The sequence below is a fragment of the Sciurus carolinensis genome, chromosome 8 (assembly GCF_902686445.1).
Source record: "Sciurus carolinensis chromosome 8, mSciCar1.2, whole genome shotgun sequence".
Classification (NCBI taxonomy): domain Eukaryota; kingdom Metazoa; phylum Chordata; class Mammalia; order Rodentia; family Sciuridae; genus Sciurus; species Sciurus carolinensis.
Window position 1 is genome coordinate 30731482 of NC_062220.1, and position 18358 is coordinate 30749839.

The 18358-nt window shown below is 35.4% G+C and overlaps 1 protein-coding gene across 16 annotated transcripts in view; it reads left to right on the forward strand.

Annotated features, from left to right (window-relative positions):
• The window catches only part of Cadps2 (calcium dependent secretion activator 2), a 526649-nt gene that overhangs the window by 290607 nt on the left and 217684 nt on the right, over positions 1–18358 (forward strand). For all 16 annotated transcript variants that reach the window (XM_047562660.1, XM_047562665.1, XM_047562675.1 and 13 more), the window contains exon 8: positions 13218–13357. In XM_047562660.1, coding sequence (XP_047418616.1) covers positions 13218–13357 — 140 coding nt within the window. The remainder of the gene's footprint in view (positions 1–13217; positions 13358–18358) is intronic.

Genomic DNA, 18358 nt, shown 5'->3' on the forward strand with positions numbered 1-18358 from the left:
CAATTTTTAATTGGGTTGCTTGTTATTTTTGAGTTTGGGAAGATTGTAATGCAGTATTTATACCTCCTTTATCACATTATATGATATAAATATTTTTCTCTGAGTTTTGGCTTGTCTTTTCATTCTCTTAACAGTGGGTTTCAAAGAGTGGGAAGTTTTTGAATTTTGATGAAATCCAATTTATGAATTTTTTCATTTATGTCTTTTGCTCTTGATGTTGCATCCAAGAAATCTTTGCCAGATTCAAGGTCATAATCCCCCTGTTTTCTTAAGGTTTTATTTTAATTTTTTATGTTTAGGACTTTGTTCCATGTTTAGTTAATTTTTGTATCTAGAGTTACCTAGAATTCATATATTTGGTATGTAAGTAACAAAGTGTTGTAGCACAATTTCTTAAGACTTTCTTCATTGAATTTACTTAGCACATTTGTTGAAAAGCCAGTTGTTTATATCTGTGGATCTCTTTCTGGGCTCTGTATTCTGTTCCATTGATCTATTTTCCTGTCTTGATGACAACTCCATACTGCTGGATTACATTAGCTTTGCAACATGTTTGGAAATCAGGTGGTGCTAGTCTTCTAATTTGGGGATTTTAATTTTTTTTTTCTCTGTTCTCATTCAGAGTCCTGAGAATTTTAGATCCTTTGCTTTGTCTTGTGAATTTTTTAATCAGATTGTTTTTTTCTGTTTTTTTGTTTTGTTTTGTTTTTTGAAAGAGGGTGATTTTTATTGTTACTGCATTGAATTTGAAGATCAATTTGAAACAATGAACAATTTAACAAAATTGAGGCTCCTGACTCATCAACACTGTATATCCCTCCATTTATTGAGGGCATATTAAAATTTTCATAGCAGTATCTTCTATATTTTAATATATGGAACTTAATTAGCATATTCTTTATCAATGTACTACTGACTATTTTATATATTTTTGCTTCTTCTTAATATATTTAGATCCATGAGAGTCTTAGGAAATTCTCTTTGTCTTATGGTTGCTTTGAACACAACCAGGATTGTTTCAGTAAGAAAAAAGAGGATATTGAGTAAGCATGTAGAAATGTCTTGCATAGGTACATAAGACCGATATTAACCCATTTGTAACCCATAGTACCATGGAAATAAATATCCAAAATAATCAGAGGTTTTTTTTAAATAGATAAATTGAAACCCTGGAGCTAAGGTTGGGATAAGGGTAGATAATCTAAAGTTATTTACTTCTTGAGGTTCTGATGAAATTGACTTAGCTAGAAAATATACTTTCTTTATAAATGAAACACTTTATAATTCAGTTCAATTTTAGCAAAAATTACTTAATGGCTTATCTTAGTTTTATATGATTGATATGATATTTTATCTATAACTAATTAAGAAACAAAACCAATTGTTGCTTCAGGCCATTTCTGTTTTGTTGGTTAATGTAATTCAGCATCAAAAAGAATACTGTAAGTCAGTTCAATCTCTTCATTTTTTGGATGAAGAAATTATGGCACAAACAAGCAAAATAAATTCTTAAATTCATGATGCTATCTAGTTTTTTGTCACCTGTCTAAAGGTAAAGTCTAGAACAAATGATCAATTTTAGCAATAGCATCTATCTAGCAATTTCTGACTCACAGTAAATATCCAATTAATGCTGGAAGAATGAATGAACATATAAATAAATTTCCTGAAGTTTGCCTAATTTGATTTCATTTCTCCTATGCAAAGTTATGGTAGAAAGTCAAATGAGTCACTTTTTCTTGAATTACTGAGATCCCTAATCAGATAATAAGCTGAAACAATTGTAGAAATGATATAAAATTTGGATTCTAATAATATTGAGGATCTACTACAATTGGTCTGTATCCTATAGACCAAACAGAAGCTGGTGGGAACATTCTTAAGTCCATTACTAAACTTTTCTTTTAGTTACTGTATTAATAAAAGAAATATCTCTGCATCTTGAAGTTATTCAAGGTACTTCACTTCATCTACCTTATTTTATCCATTCATCCACCTGTGGACACAAGTTGGTTCTATAGCTTTGCTATTGTGAATAATGCAGTGAACTGGGAATGTAGGCATCTCTGCTACATATGAACTTCCTTTGAGTAGGTACCCAGCCATGTGATTGAAGGATCACATGGTAGTCCTATTTTTAATTTTTGAGGAGCTTTTAAAGTCTTTTCCATAACAGTATAATAGTTTTATTCCTGCTCACAGGGTACAAGAGTTCCCTTTTTCCACATCCTTACCAACATTTGTTTTTTTCTTTCTGATAATAGTCATTTTAAGAGGTATGACATGATAAATCATGTAGTTTTATTTTTTTATGTAGTTTTAATTTGCATTTCCCTGATGGTTAGTGAAGTTGAACATTTCCTCATATATACAGTGAAATACTGTCCAAACTTAGAAGACAATCTTGTCACTTTCAACAACAAGGATGAACATGGAAGATATGCTAAGTGAAACAAGTGAGACAAGAAAGACAAATGCTGCCTGGTGTCATTTATGTGGAATCGAAAATGTCAAACTCAGAGAAACAGAATAGAATGATGGGTGTCAGGGGTGTGGACTTCAAGGGGGTGATGGAATGAAGAGATGTTGTTCAAGAATACAAAATTTCAATTAGGCAGGATGAATAAATTCCAGAAATCTATTGTGCAGCCTAATGATTATAGTTAATAATAATATACTGTGTACTTGAAATTTTCTAAGTAGATCTTAAATGCTCTCACTGCATACATATAAAAACAACTATATTGGTTAATATCAAAACATCACATTATGTTATAAACATATGCAATTTTTATTTGTCAGTACTACCTCAGTAAAGGTGGGGATGGGAGAGAATGTCCAACTCAATTGCCTGCTAACAAAACCTATGAGCTTTTATTTCCTGCTAGTTCATATTATGTAAATTGCATGAGTCAAAAATAAAGTCCTTAAATCAAAAATTCAAGATTCAAAATAGTTGGTTGTTCCACATGGCAAAATGAAAGGTTTGAAACCTGTTTTTGTAAGACATTGACTTACATGGTATTGATGGAACCATAATAGCCATGAATCCACTAACAAGCAACTTTACCTCTCTTTCTCTGCCCACAGATCTTCTCCTCCCCTGGCCTTTGTTCTCTACCACCATTTCATCTTTGCACATACCTTCCTGAATTCATTTGATTTTTTGCAGCAAATGAAAATATACCACACAGAGATTTCTCAACCCCATGCTTTCTTGTCTGTCTTCCTTTTACATAGTTTAAATAACTAATACTCATTTATATACATATAAAATTATTAATTGGAAAGGTTTTTATTTTATCATTTTGGCAGATTATGAATGTTAGACCTTGTGTTGATTCCGTATTCAAATGAAGAATGTGAATTCTTTACTCTTCATAATTGGTTTTTAATATAAATACCAATAGTCACCTATAGTATAGAGGTTAACTAGTCAAGCCCAAAAGGTTTCTTTCTAATTGTATGTTTCATACCCTTAAAGGGTACAGCTAAATTACTCAAGTTTAGACATTATCTGTTTCTCCTTTCTTTCCAGACTGCCAACCTATGTAGTGGATTGGCAGAAATTGATGACTCCAGAATTTTTGTAATATTTAATAGCCAAAGAGTGAGATCTAAGCTAAATTCATTAATATAATATTTGTGAAATAATTTAAGGAATAATGTGTTATATTGAGAGGGAGATGTAAAATTCAAAGTATGCATTGTTATCTGGAAGTGATTTTCCTAAGTTATTCATTTAGCTTCAGTCCCAGATTATTTACGTAGCAAGATAATGCCTGCTTTTTCAAGGCAAGTGAGAATTAATTTAAATTTCACAAAGCTCTCCGAGATACTCAGTTGAAAGGTTCTTCATAAATGGCAGGTATTATAATCAGGCTAGTAAAAAGAAACATAATAAAGCTGCTCATGCAGTGTCCTGTAATAGAAACTGTATTGGTAAGTAAATGCAAAGGTTAGTGCTATTCATAATTTATAACTGAGGGGAATAGATCAAGAATAATGATGCTTTCCTGTCTATGTAAGTCTAAAAAAACACAGATGTAACTATAGCAATGATGAAACTTACTGTTCCATCTAAGGAGAAATATGAAATCAGTACCTCAGAAGCAATGAAATGGTGTATGAAGATGAAAAAAAGGACAATATCTTTAATTGAGTCATGAAAAATATAATAACTGATGAGTTTGAGTATGTCTTTCAAAATCTTCAAAAAAGCCTTTGAAAATAGAAAAAGTAATCCTTGCTCATTTGGTTGTATGGAACTTGAAATTAGCCTCATTGTTATTTCTTACTTTGAGACTTTTTTATTGTAGGGAAAGTTTAAACTTGGCTTTAACTATGTTTATACTAAGTAACAGAAAAATATAGTTTTATAGATTTTGTACAAACATAATCCTTTAAGAATGTGAGAGAAATAAGCACATGAGTGTGCACACACAAAGTAGACAAACTTAATGATAGAAAGTTTCATTTAAAGATAATCTTTGAATCACACACTTAGGAGAATAAATTTAAAAGGTAAATTTAAGGGTTCTTTTTAAGATCAAATCTCATCTTTTATTGTCCATATATTAGTTTGTTGTTGCTGCTTTAATTTAACAGAATTTAACAGAAATTTAGTGGCTTAAAAGAATACACATTTATTACCTTAAATTCTGAAAGTCTAAAACTGGGTTTCAGGAAAGTTGTGTTCCTTTCTAAATGTGCTACATGAGATTCCTTTTTTCTGTTTTCCCCTTGTCCATCTTCTGGAGGCTGCCATATTGTTTGACTCAGGGCCCTTATGTTTTCTAAGCCAGCAATGACTGATCATGTCTTTTTGTGTTACACCATTGCAACACTGACTCTTCTGCCTTCCTCTTCTATATTAATGTCCTTTGTTGAGTATATTGGGCCCACGCGGACAATGCAGGGTCATCTCCTAATTAGCAACCTTGATTCCATTTGCTGGAACTTTGCCATTTGACTCCTGTTTGCTATTCAGAGGTTCTGGGGATTGGGACCTGGGCATTTGGGGGAGGCCAGTATTCAACCTGTGACTTTCCAGAAATGGAAGTATGAGAGCGTCATAGAACTTTAGAGACTACAGTAAATGACACACAAATTCTAAAATTTACTACTCTCATTTCCCGTTATCAAATTTTGGCAGTACTTGAGTTGGCAAGACTTTTTCTCTTTTCACTTCAGTGAAGCATTCATTTAAAGTTAGAATTTTTGTTTCTAATTTTTCTAAGCATCCATCTTTACAACCATACAGCCAAAAAGCCAACAAATAAACACATGGTAGTATCTACAATAGGATGTGAAGGTAACCATGGTTTTAAATGACTTAGAGATTTTTTTTTAATGTCTAATTCAAATGTTGTACCCTTTGGTTAACATCTTCCATTTCCCATTCTGTCTCCTCCTTTCCCACCCTCTGGTAACCACCTTTCTAGTCTGTCTCCATGAAATCAACTTTTTTAGGTTGTGCATATAACTGAGATCATGTAGATCATGTAGTGATCTTTCTGTGCCTAGATTATTTCACTTAGCATAGTACCCTTGATTCCATCTACATTGGTGCAAATGACCGTTCATTTTTAAGGCCACATAATGTTTTATTATGTATTCTATAAATACATGTAATTATTATTTGTCAATTACAAATTATTTAACTTTTAAAAAGAACCAAAAGCGTAATGAGGTGAAGAGATGGACATGTGAACATTTACTATGTATATCAAAAAAGTTACTGTACCCTATAATATATACAATTTCAGGGGAAACAATTGGGGAAAATGGCTTAAAGATGTTGGCTTAATTTTATGGGAAGCACAGATAACTTGCCCTCTCTATCACACAGGAGCCCCTCAGGGCATGTCAAATACTCCTTCAAATGAAAGCATAGTATTAAGTAAAGGCATCAAAAAAGAAACAAAATTGAGAAATAGTTGGCACTCCTTACTTTTCTTTCCTTGCCCTCTCCTCAGCCTCCCATCATACAAATAACAAAGCTCTTCATCTCTTTTACCAAGGTAATGGCAAAGAAGTATATGTAATTGAGAGAATACTTTCTTTTACCATTTCATTTCCGCTCCCAAACAACTTTTCCTATGCAAAAAAATGTGCTATACAGAAGGAAGGAGACCTGTAGTTCTCTGTTAGACCAAGTACACAATGGGTAAGGGGTTGGGAGTTTGATCAACCCCATATTGTAAATTCCAGGATTCTTTTCAGCCTTGAAAATAAAGGGAACTGGATTAAGCCCAGGGACATGAGGGTTGACTGAAGACTTACTGCTGATCTCTTGGTACACAAAAGAGCCTGGTGTGAGGGAGAATGAGCAGGTGCTCCTTGTTTCAGCTAAACGGGACAGGAAGCAGTGACATTATATCAAAGGAGAAACAATTTAGATGAAGCATCCTTAAGTGTATTAAAACACTGGGAAATGTTACTAAGGAAGGATGTAGATCTCTTTGAAAAAAAAATCTCCAATTCATCTTCTCCCCCATGTGAGTTGTGATATCAGAAAAAAATATATGCTACTTATTAACATCTACTAAATACATGTTTGTGAAATGAAGTAAGCTCTGGTAGACCTTTGTTTATACATACGATCTCAAGGTCCTCCTAAGCTTTCTAAAAAGGTGCTTGAAGGGTTCACAAGGAGCAGTCATGAATCTTTGCTGTATTCTAATCTCTGTCAGTTCAATAAAAAAGAGACATGTCAGTTGAACCCAGAAAGTCAAGGTTCCTTAGAGGGATAGACTCTGTTCATCTGGAGAGAGATTCCCTCACACTCTTGCTTAGAACATTTTTTGTTTCAAGGACATTTGTTTGTCAGTAAAAATTATTTTTAATCATAAGCTGAGATGATTTCAACTAATAGCATTTCTAGTCCCTTCAGTCCCTTCTTACTCTATTTTAAACCATGTTTTGACCATGCTGAGCACAGGACTTCTCTCTAGGGTATATACAGCTGGAGAGAGGGGTTTTCTTTACTCAAAGGTATGAAAATTTTATTATGTCATTTTCTGGCTTAAAACATTTTTGACTGTGATTGTATGATACTATGTAAACTCCTTAGCAAAACACTTTTTTTTTTTTTTTTACAGCATATCCATAACCCTTTCTGGTTCCATTCATAAGCACCACCATCCCATTTTCTCTTGCTCCCTGCTGTTGCACACAGTGTCTGTTGTAGCTGAAATAATCTTACTATTCTCTCCCTCTTGAATATGGCACACCACCCTCCTGGCTTTCTTCTGTCCTCTTGGCCTCTGGCCTCAGAGAACAGAGAACAGAGTCCTCTTCTTCATCCTAACTCTTAAAAGTTGGTGTCCCTGAGGATGTAAAGAGCATCAACATAGCAGAAAATGCTATGAGTGCATTGATTGAGTTCTTCTCTTGTCAAACCATGGAAACTGAGGTCCAGGGAACAAGGAAACAGCTGCACAGCCAAGTGTGGGCAGAGCTCGAGAACTTAGAGCTGGGAGGAATGTCAGCATCAGGGTTGCGTGCCTTTCCCTAGGGCCCACTGTGTAAGAATTCAGTTGCAATTGTCCCATGTCTTTATTTCTCATCCCCCTCCCTGTGTCTGCCTTGTAAATCTCATATTCTTTTAGACTTTTAGAAGAAGTGGTAATTCGCTTATGAAGGAACGATTGTAAAGGGGAATAATCATTTATCTAGCCCTTCTTCTTTTCTAGCTTTTTCCTCCTAACATTTTTTTGTTTTTTGGATGTTTGATGGAAAAAAAAAATTGAGAAATTTATAGTTTGAATTCATACATGACAGTTTAGTTAATGTGAAATACACCCAAATTCACATGGGTTGGAGTTAATAAAGGTATAGCAATAGCAAAGAAGCAGTTTAGTGGTACCAGGTGAAAGAAGTGTATCTTAAGATCCTGCAGAACCCTGTCACTCTAAACACATCTGCATGTGTATATTAAATTGACAGAACTTTAAACAAAGCTCAAAAAACTATTTTTTGGTTGTTTTTTAATCACACCTTAGCAAAGATTGCAAGTCATGTTGACATTTTATCATGAAAAAGATGCACTGGCTTTATATTTTAGATAAAAAATCACAAAAAATGTGTCATGCTAACTGACAAGACATTTAATGTGTTGGTAACAAAAATAAGCTAGAAGCAGAAATATATATAAAGGTTAAGGGAAAAAATAGCAAAGAACAAAGTAGTTTGCTCAATAATATAAGAAGTTAACTATTTTGTACAGAGCTATAATTTAATTTAGCTGTGAACTTATGATACAAAAGACTATACTAAATTTTTGTATCTGTTAAATATTTTAATTATTCTGACACTCAATGACAGACACATAAACCTATACATGAATTAAGTCCTATTAAAGTGGAACTGCTTATCATGAAAAACAAATTCTTTAAGCACTTAGGTACTAGTTACAGATTTATGAAGCAAAATACTGCCTTAATATTTCTAGTTAAGATATTACTAAATGCAATAACAAGCAAATGACAACATTTCAGGTGTTCAAAACATTATTGCTCATTTGAGTGTTTACTATGGGTGTTCCAGAGAGAAGGGTGACTTTCTTCCACATGGTGATTCAGGGCTCTGGTATCTTCTGTTTCTTTCATTTCCTATGACTTTGGTGTTCTCTGCATTCAACTGGGGGAGGTGAGAGGAATGAAGAAGATATACCTATGTCTTTTTTTTTTTTTTTTTTTTTTTTTTTGCGGTGCTGGGGATCAAACCCAGGGCCTTGTGCTTGCGAGGCGAGCACTCTACCAACTGAGCTATCTCCCCAGCCCTCTATGTCTTAATCATATTCCCCAAAGTGACACATGTATCACTTCTCTTTCACACTCCACTACCTAGGACTTTTCCCATGTCCCTACTTAGATGCAGGAGGAGCCAGGACACAGTTCTTGACTGACCAGTTGCTTACTAGCAGCAATACTGTATTATGAATGCATGAATCCTATTGAACAACTTGATCTGCCATAGTTTACCCCTCAAGTTACCAGATGGTTTCGTTACCCTTCCTTCTATACATAGAACACATTCAGGGGAAGCAGCCCCCAATCCTAACCCATCCTTTCATTCAGTCCAGCATCTACACCAGGTTTAGCTATTGCTCTTTGCAGCATGACAACCTGTGTACTAAAGTTCATGCCACCTGTCCACTCCACTCTTCCTCCCCATCCTTCCCTAACACAAATCCAGTGTACAGCAATACAGCAGGCACAAAAGAGGTACAGGTATTGAAAAATGGAAAAATGACGAACATGCAGTAGTAATTATCCAATACCAGTGAAGATCCCTACCCAGGAAGTGTTCAAGACCTCTTGAATAGACCTGTACTGTGCGTCAGAAAAGAACTCCTTTGTCCTGTACTATCCATGGCCCTTAGAGCTCTGCACCTTAGGAGCTTATTCCTTGTCTATTAGCATTTACAGCTGAATCATATGAAGGATTGAGACTACTTTCTGTACGTGCAATTTGGAAATATGAAGGCTAGCTTACAGACCATTTTTTAAGACTAAGTTCAGGGTAAATTTTTCTAGTGCAGTTCTTTTGGAAACACAGGTTTCATTGTCTGTGGGTCTGTTTGTTACATGGGCCAGTGATCACAACTTTATCAGTCTGCCCAAAAAGGAGAAACCATGCCAGGCCTTTCAAATGGAAGGAACTTAACACGGGGAATTAACTATACTTACGATAGGACAGAGAAGCCAAACAGAGGATGGCAAAGAAATCCCAAGGTTAGCAACAGCACGAAGCTGCTGCATATCTAGGGATAGAATGATAATAGGCAGAGGTGATGTTATCAGAGCTGAGAGTTCTGGTAATAAAAGACTGTGGCTTCTTTGAGGGGTTTCGTATTCTTTCACCTGGGTGTATGTCCACATAGTGAGCCACTCCCATGTTTATTTAATTGAACAGAGCTGAATCATAACCCCTTTCACTGACTTCAGTCAGAAATACCCATCAGAAAAATAAAATAGGAGAGAAATAATGATATGAAATATTGGGATGATCCTTAATTTGCAGATCATCTATGACTAGTTATTTGGGGGCCTTATGTAGTAACCTGTTGTCAGTATTTAAAGAAGAAGAAATTGTCAAAATTTTGTATATTCATTTCCTGTGTAAGACTTTTATAATTGGAACAATACCAATTTTTAATAAACATAGAAGGAATAATTTAAAAAGAATAAAGTCTATAGGTGGCTCTTGCCCAAATAATTTTTTTTAAGGGATATATGGGGAGAAGGACAGAAAAGCCTCCCAGTTTTGCTAGGAATATCACAGCTAGAGAGAATATGTAGCTCTTAGTCTTTGATCTTGTTGTTACTGCTATTTTGGAATCACCTTGTAAGTTGATAAAACTATTCCTTTGTCTTCTGGTCTAAGCCAAAAGCTATCAACTTATTTTTTCTTTACCATCACTTAAGAATCTTTAAAATGTTCTACTGGATATTTTAGCAGTATAAACAAGGCAATATTAGAGTATGATTGCAATTTTGAAAACAAGGCACATACCATTTTATCTGTTCTTAAATGTCCTTTGTTGCTTGAGAATGTGGATGTGCCAGTCTCAGCAGAGCAAAGACTTTTAGGAAAGGATTGAAAAAAGTCTAAAAATAGTGAATACATTGAACAACTTGCAGTCGAGGATGGTTTGAGAAGGTTTTGTTTGTGATGGTGTTGTCTTTCCGAGGGAGAGTGCCTTGCTTGAAGATTTTCAGTAAATACTTTTACTTACACATGCAATTGAAGGATTTTTGAAAGGAAAAGAAGCAAAAACTTTAGTTGCCTTGTTTGCTTTAAAAACACTGGAAATCCATATGCAGTAAAATGAAATTAAACTCCTATCTCTCACCCTGTACAAAACTCAACTCAAAATGGATCAAGGATCTAGGAATTAGGCTTGAGACCTTTCACCAAATAGAAGAAAAAGTAGGCCCAAATCTCCATCATGTTTGCTTAGGACCAGACTTCTTTAACAAGACCCCCACAGTGCAAGAAATAAAAGCGATAATAAATGGGAGAGATTCAAACTAAAAAGTTTTTTCTCAGCACAAGAAACAATCAATAATGTGAAAAGAAAGCCTTCAGAGTGGGAGAAAATCTTTTCCACGCACACTTTAGACAGAGCACTAATCTCCAAAGCTTATAAAGAACTTAAAAAAACTTTACACCCAAAATATAAAGAACCCAGTCAATAAATGGGCTAAGGAAATGGGCGGACACTTCACAGAAGAAGATATATAGGTGATCAACAAATATATGAAAAAGTGCTAGTAATTAGGGTGGTTTTAATTTGTATTTCTCTAAGATTTCATCTAACTCCAATTAGAATGACTATTATCAAGAACACAAGCAATAATAAGTGTTGGCATGGATGTGGGGGAAAAGGCACACTCATACATTGCTGGTGGAGTTGCAAATTGGTGCAGCCACTCTGGAAAGCAGTGTGGAGAGTCCTCAGAAAACTTGGAGTGGACCCACCATTTGATCCAACTATCCCACTCCTTGGTTTTTACCCAAAGGACTTAAAGTCAGCATACTACAGTGATGAAGCCACATCAATGTTCATAGCAGTTTAATTCACAATAACCAGATTGTGGAACCAACCTAGATGCCCTTCAACTGATGAATATCTAAAGAAACTTTGGTATATATAACAATGGAATATTACTCAGCCATGAAGAAGAATAAAATTATGGCATTGGCTAGTAAATGGATGAAGTTGGAAAATATCATGCTAAGTGAAATAGACCAAGCCCAAAAAACCAAAGGCCAAATATTTTCTCCAATAAGTGCATGACAATATATGAGAGACGGTGGCAGGGGGAAGAGAAAAATGAAAGAACTTTGGATGGTGTAAAGGAAAATGGGGTGGGAGGGAGTGAGGGACAGAAATATAGTAGAATGAAACAGACAGTATCACCCTATGTATATGATGATTACATGAATGGTGTGAATCTACATTGTGTACAACCATAGAAATGAAAAGTTGTACCCCATTTGTGTACAATGACTCAAAATCCAGTCTGTAAAAATAAAAAAGATTTTAATCAAAAAATAAAAATAATAAATAAATAAATAAAAGAAAGTAAATGCCAAAAAAAACCAATAGTGCTTTCATATCTAAACTTCAGGTTTATTTGTTTTCCTGTTGATTTAAGCTAAGAATGACTTAATTTATAATGTGCTGTGCTTTCTTCCATGTCAGCAGGTTGTTTGTTTGTTTCTTTGTTTGTTTTGGCTGGGGGTACCAAGGATTGAACCCAGGGGCGCTTAACCCATGAGCCACCTCACCTTTTGAAAGAGGATCTTGCAAAGTTGCTTAGGGCCTGGCCGAGTTGCTGAGACTGGCCTCGAGCTTGCTATCCTCCTGCCTCAGCCTTCTGAGCCATTGCTTGCGTATCACTACACCTGGCTAGTGCTTCCATTTTAAATGTCCAGCAAGGCTTGGACACAGGTTATGTTTACACAGTGCCAAGACCAAGCGAAATGGTGCCTTGTCTGGGTGGCAACTAGTGTCTGAAGAATGGGCTTTCCGTTCTTGGGTTGACTTTTCAAAGTGTAAAAAATAATCACTTGGTAACTTGGCAGTGTATTTAAAATAATTACTTTGTTTCACTCATTATAATTCATCTCTATGGTTCTGAAAAAGCTTATTCAGGAAGAAGAGCTTTTCTTGGTATTATATTGATCTAGAGTAGAAAATGTGCTATGATCATTCTTGTCCATCTCTAATTGATTTCCTTTAGTACTATTTTATAATGCAAATGTTAAAATATGAGCATATTTGTACAGCTTCAATAATTGGTTTTGGTTTATAGGCATGTTATCAGCAATTTCAATGAATCTTTTTCTGAACTTTCTTGGCCCTAAGAAGTTTTGAATAGTCTTGAAATTATAGGTGTCCATTAAGTATTTTTCAACTGTCAGTTTAACCGTAGTTTGTTGTGCTATTAATTCATTTTAAAGTGACACAGGAAGAAAACATATTTTGTAATAATATGAACACACATACTTGTCAAAAAAAATGTCTATATCAAAAACCCATCTGTTGTGGTAGGAGGTAGTCAAATGGTTTATGAGATAGGTTTGGGCATTGACACCTTCTTCACAAGTAGGAAATGTACAGAATAGATTCCTGTGTCAGTTCAGAGATGATCTGTACCACACACTCCATGCACTTCAATTTTTTTTTTTGTCCTTTTCAGGTGGTATTATACCCAACTTCTAATAGCTCCAAGTCTGCTGAACTACACCGCATGATAGTTCCAAAAAATAGTCAGGACTATGACTTAAAAATCAAACTGGCAGTGCGCATGGAGAAACCACCACACATGAAGCATAGTGGGTAAGTGTCATTTGAAAATATTTTACCCTTCAATTGTTTTATTTCATTTCATTGTATTACTTTTGTCACCTTAGTGAGAGAACCAGCCTATCAGATTTCCACATGGAGTTTTCTCAAAAATATTGATGTATACAGGTTGTTTTCCAGTTTTCTGGATCCATGAAAATATTTATGGGTAAGTACCTGAGTATGTTGTTAGTGTAACTGTTTTTCTGTACACTGACACAATGTTGGGCTCGGTCATTTTGGTGTTACACACTAGTCATAACTCAGACATGCAGAGATAACTGTTGACAAGAATTCTTTACATTGTAGATACAGGAATAGTTGAAACAAGCCCAGTGTTCAAGTCCCCAGAAAAGGTTAAACTTTCAGAGAATATATAAAAACTAGAAGGTGGTTCTGACATAACCCAGGAGGTTGTTCAAGTTTTGACAGAAGAGATATGAGTGTTTGCCTGACATGTGAGTGAAAACTAGATCAATACTGGAGAGACTGCTACTGATGATAAGCAAGCAGGAAAGGGACTGTCCCCTGCGCAGTGCCATGGTCTGAATCAACCTTCGTTTCTGCCGGTGTCCTTTTTCTCTTGTAGCTGGTGAAGGAACAGGTCTGAAATCTTGAATAAAATAAAATGAGTTTTCGAAATCCAAATCTTTCACAGATTAACACTTTAGGACTTAACTACAGCCGAATCCCAGCATGAGGTGTTAGCCAATAGGAAAGAATGGCCACTTTTCTTTTTATGGAGAGAAGCAGTTGCTGAAGGGGCTTGCCTGAGTTTAGCACAGTCTCAGGAGTCTCGGAAAGTACATTCCTGTCAGGACAGATCTGCTGGCTTTGAAGCCAGATCACAAACAGGCTGATGGTTCAAAAGATGAGAATGATTCTTTGGATAACTCTTCGGGAAAACGAAGTTGGGTGCTGTGCAGGGGGCAATCCAAATGTACATACCACCACTGGGATGAGAACATTGCTACACCAGGGTGAGACTGTATCACTTCCTTGATTTGGAGGACAGGATGTACATTTTCGTAATAGCTCATGAAAGGGAAAAAATACCTTGGACCATCACCTCTTAGAAAGGGAACAGTAATTTAGGTAGCCTACATTGTGCCATCTCAAATGTACCGAGGAAGTCAAGTCTGTGACTCAGCTCATAATGCAGATGGAGATCCTGGGACTTAATACTTACAGTTCTTTCATTCATCTATCTACTGCTCACCGTTAATTTATGCAGCAGACAGTTATCAAGGACGTCCTCTGTTCCTGTTTGGAACTTTTACCATGGAATTTGGAGGTGAACACTGGGGAGGAAGGGCATTCCAGTCACATGACACAGCCCATACAAAGGCAGGAGTCCTGGGGGCGCTGTGAGCTAATGACAGGTTTCACACAGTTGGCATGGAGTGCTTTGAGACTAGAGCGGCCACTAGCTCTCAAAGTACTTAGGGACTAGTAGAGTTTCGAGTCAGACATAAAAGAACACAGTATGTTCCAGGAACTGCAGTTATTTCTCTATCATTTTTTGCTCAGTCTCCTTTTCTTTTGATGAAGAGCACAGTAAGAAATGGGAGTCTATCATAATGCCAAGATGGCCCATAATCTACCATGGCCAGTACCATGTCAAATACCCCTGGGGCTTTCAGATTGTTCCCGGAAGGAAAATGGAACATTAAGCAAAGCATAGGGCAAGTTCTGTAGCCTTTAATTCTGAAGAAAGAAATCCCTGGTCTTAATCTAGCGGCTCCTAAATTTACAATGGTCCAGAGCAGGTGGGTCAGTCCAGCCCCCTGTAGAGTATGATTTTTTTGTAGGGGTAGAGTGAGGTGTCACTCTGTTGCACCAAAATAGAATTTGTTTTTATCACATTTCTTTAACTAACTAATGACCTTCATACTGGCTCTGCAATTGACTTCTGCTCAAGACTACAGATCTACAGAAGGGACCACAGAAGGGACACTGAAGAAGATAGGTCATAGTCTCTCAATTTAATCTTAACCTAAAGCTCAAGAGCTTACCAAAGGATTCAGACTAGGCATGCCTCACATTCCAGCCACATGGGTTATTACCTCCCACTGCTAAGAGATTCTAACTGGCATTCTGGACATCTCTGCAGTTGATGGCATGCAAAGTGAAAGAAATGAAAATATCTGAGACATTGTTCTGCTAAGTTAAGAATATTATAGTCCACATTGCAGTTCAACAAAAACTATATTAATACAAAATTAGAAGTGATAATTTACCAGAATTGAACATTTTCAATGTTTCAGTAATAGCAGTTGATCCCTCTAGGCAGGGACAGTTGGAGGTGCTTTACCACAGCATCTGTTCTGGCTTTTCAGTCCCTGTGTGGTGACACTTTTAAATATTTTGAATATTACCCCTGTACATAGCTATATATTGGAAAACATGATTTCAACCACAGCATAACTACATTCATCTTTTCTGCAGTGCTTCTTAAATGGGTTTTACTGAACTACATTTGAGAAAGAAAGTCAACTAACCTTTTTCTTATCAGTATGCAATCATCTACCAAGGTACTAGGAATAGTAGATTAATAACATTTTACTTTGAAGTTGGATTATGTTCTGTAAATAATGCATCCTATAATTAATAATTAATAGATGATAATTAATAATTGAAAAAGAAAAAAGCTGATATTGTTAATATGAATAACAGAAACAAGCTGTTTTTTAAAAAGATGTGTTCATATTTAAAATATGGCACATTCCTCTTAACAGATGAGTTGTTCAGTGGATTAAACAATAACTTAGAGTGTTATGGAGTTTTATCTTGACAGCACATCAGACTTAGAGATCCTCTGGGACATTAGTAGTATAAGGCTATTCTTTTTCAATGAAGTAGGACTCTCATATTTGGACTCTTAGCACATACTCTGTTTTGTGTGTCACTTACCTATGATCTCTGCATTGCTCCTAATTAAATATTTTTATAAATATTATTTATGTTTTCATGTGTTTCCAACTGCACAGTAAGCTTTTTAGGCCTGTTTGAAGCCCCAGTGTCTCCCACAGTATGTAACTGAGGATGATATAACAGCCAGGAAAATGATTAACCGTGTGCTCCTTGGAGTTTTAAGGGGAAAAGGTGTAAATTTTAGAATAAGCTGCATTCATAACTTGAAACTTAAAAGGTTTTAAAGACAATTTACAAGGAATGAGAATGATTTTAGTGTAAAAAATACCTTAAATAAATTAAATGGTGTGTGGTTTTAAACTGCATTTTTAATGATCTATTTTTTGAAGAAGAAAGCAAAGCACATGTGACCTAAAGCTCATGTTTCCGATAACTAATCAGTTCATAAGTATACCTTATAGGTTTTTTTCAAGTTGGGCTAACTTCATGCAAATTAAAATGGATATTTACTTTAGGCAAAAAAGTCTAATGATGATCCCCTCCTTTTAAAACCACATTGGACATTACCAAAAGAAATGTATTTAGCAAAATATTGGATTCATTATTCATTTGGAGTGTTTCGTATAAACTAATTATAGAAACTGTTAGATAAATCTGTTAAATAAATTACCAGCTAGATTTTGAATGATTGCATGATTCACATCCAGTTTTTAAATTTATTTCCTGCTTTTGTGCATAGCTGGGATACAGCAGCATTCTTAACAAATGAACTGTACTTTAGCATAGCCTAGTGGCTAAGTAGCAGCATTAACTTAAAACACAGTTTTGCTGTCCCCATTCTTACTAAATGAAATTATTTTCCTAATTCAAATGTTATTTTCTCAGCTAAAAGAAAAGCAAAATAAGATGAAAGTAATGAAATAAATGACTATTGTGACAAATCTATAACTGAAAAGGAGAAAGAAGAAAATTAAATTGACTGTCATATAAGTGGCAGCATTATGACCACAATCTATCAGAGGTCTACAAACAACTAATTGGTTTTATAGGAAAAAAATGAATAAAAATTTTTTATGAATAGATATATATAGACAGATTTTCTCACAGTCATGAATTGATAAGGTAAAATCTTAGCAAAATCACTATCATAGATACACATTTTTCTTTGTGTTACAGTTTATACTTTTTATATTTTTGTTGAATGAATAGATGGGTTTTTAAATTGTCACTAATAAAACTCTCCTGTTAAATTTATGTCATAAAAATATAAAAGGCTCATCTCTTGTTGTACAGGAAGGACAGCAATCCAGCCTCTGGCAGAAGAACAGAATAAGCAGGCCATGATCCCATGCTTACCCATGACCCTTGCTTGCCCAGAAACAGGGGCAGCTGGACATCTAGGCTAGGACATCACACAAAAACTTCACACACTTAGCATTCAGTCATCACATTTGCACATAAAGTGAAATGACTATGCTCCAATAAAGTTGCATGTTTTGTTTCTGATTTAAGATTTATGTTCTGGCTGGGTGCAGTGATACACCAGTAATCCCAGCTGCTCAGGAGGCTGAGGTAGGAGAATCTTAAGTTCAAAGCCAGCCTCAGCAACTTAGCAAGGTCCTAAGCAACTCAGTGAGACCCTGTCTCTAAATAAAATATAAAACAGTGCTGGGGATGTGGCTCAGTGTTTAAGTGACCCTGGGTTCAATTCCCAGCACCCTCCAAAAAAAAGCAAGAAAAAAAGAAAAGATTTATGACCTGTAACTAGTTTAAGGGACAATATCATGAGCAAAGGGAAGAAAATCTTAATTATGTCTTGCTGGAAATTGTTTGGAAGGTTCAGGTCTTACAAAAAACAAATGTGTTCTTTGCTAGAGAAAACTGTTTTCCTTTTCCCTCTCCCCACCCACTTTTTTTTTTTTTTTTTTTTAAACTATAGTGAAGATCAAATTCAAGACCTAGCACAGTCCAGGGCTAGGCAATCACCTACCCCTGATTTCTTGTTTTAAACCTAGCTTTGAGAATGACTTCCTATCTGATTTTGTCTAAAATAAACATATTTTCCATCTGACCTTCCTCTGAACCTATATTTGAGTCTGTTTGCCTTCCCAGATTCACATG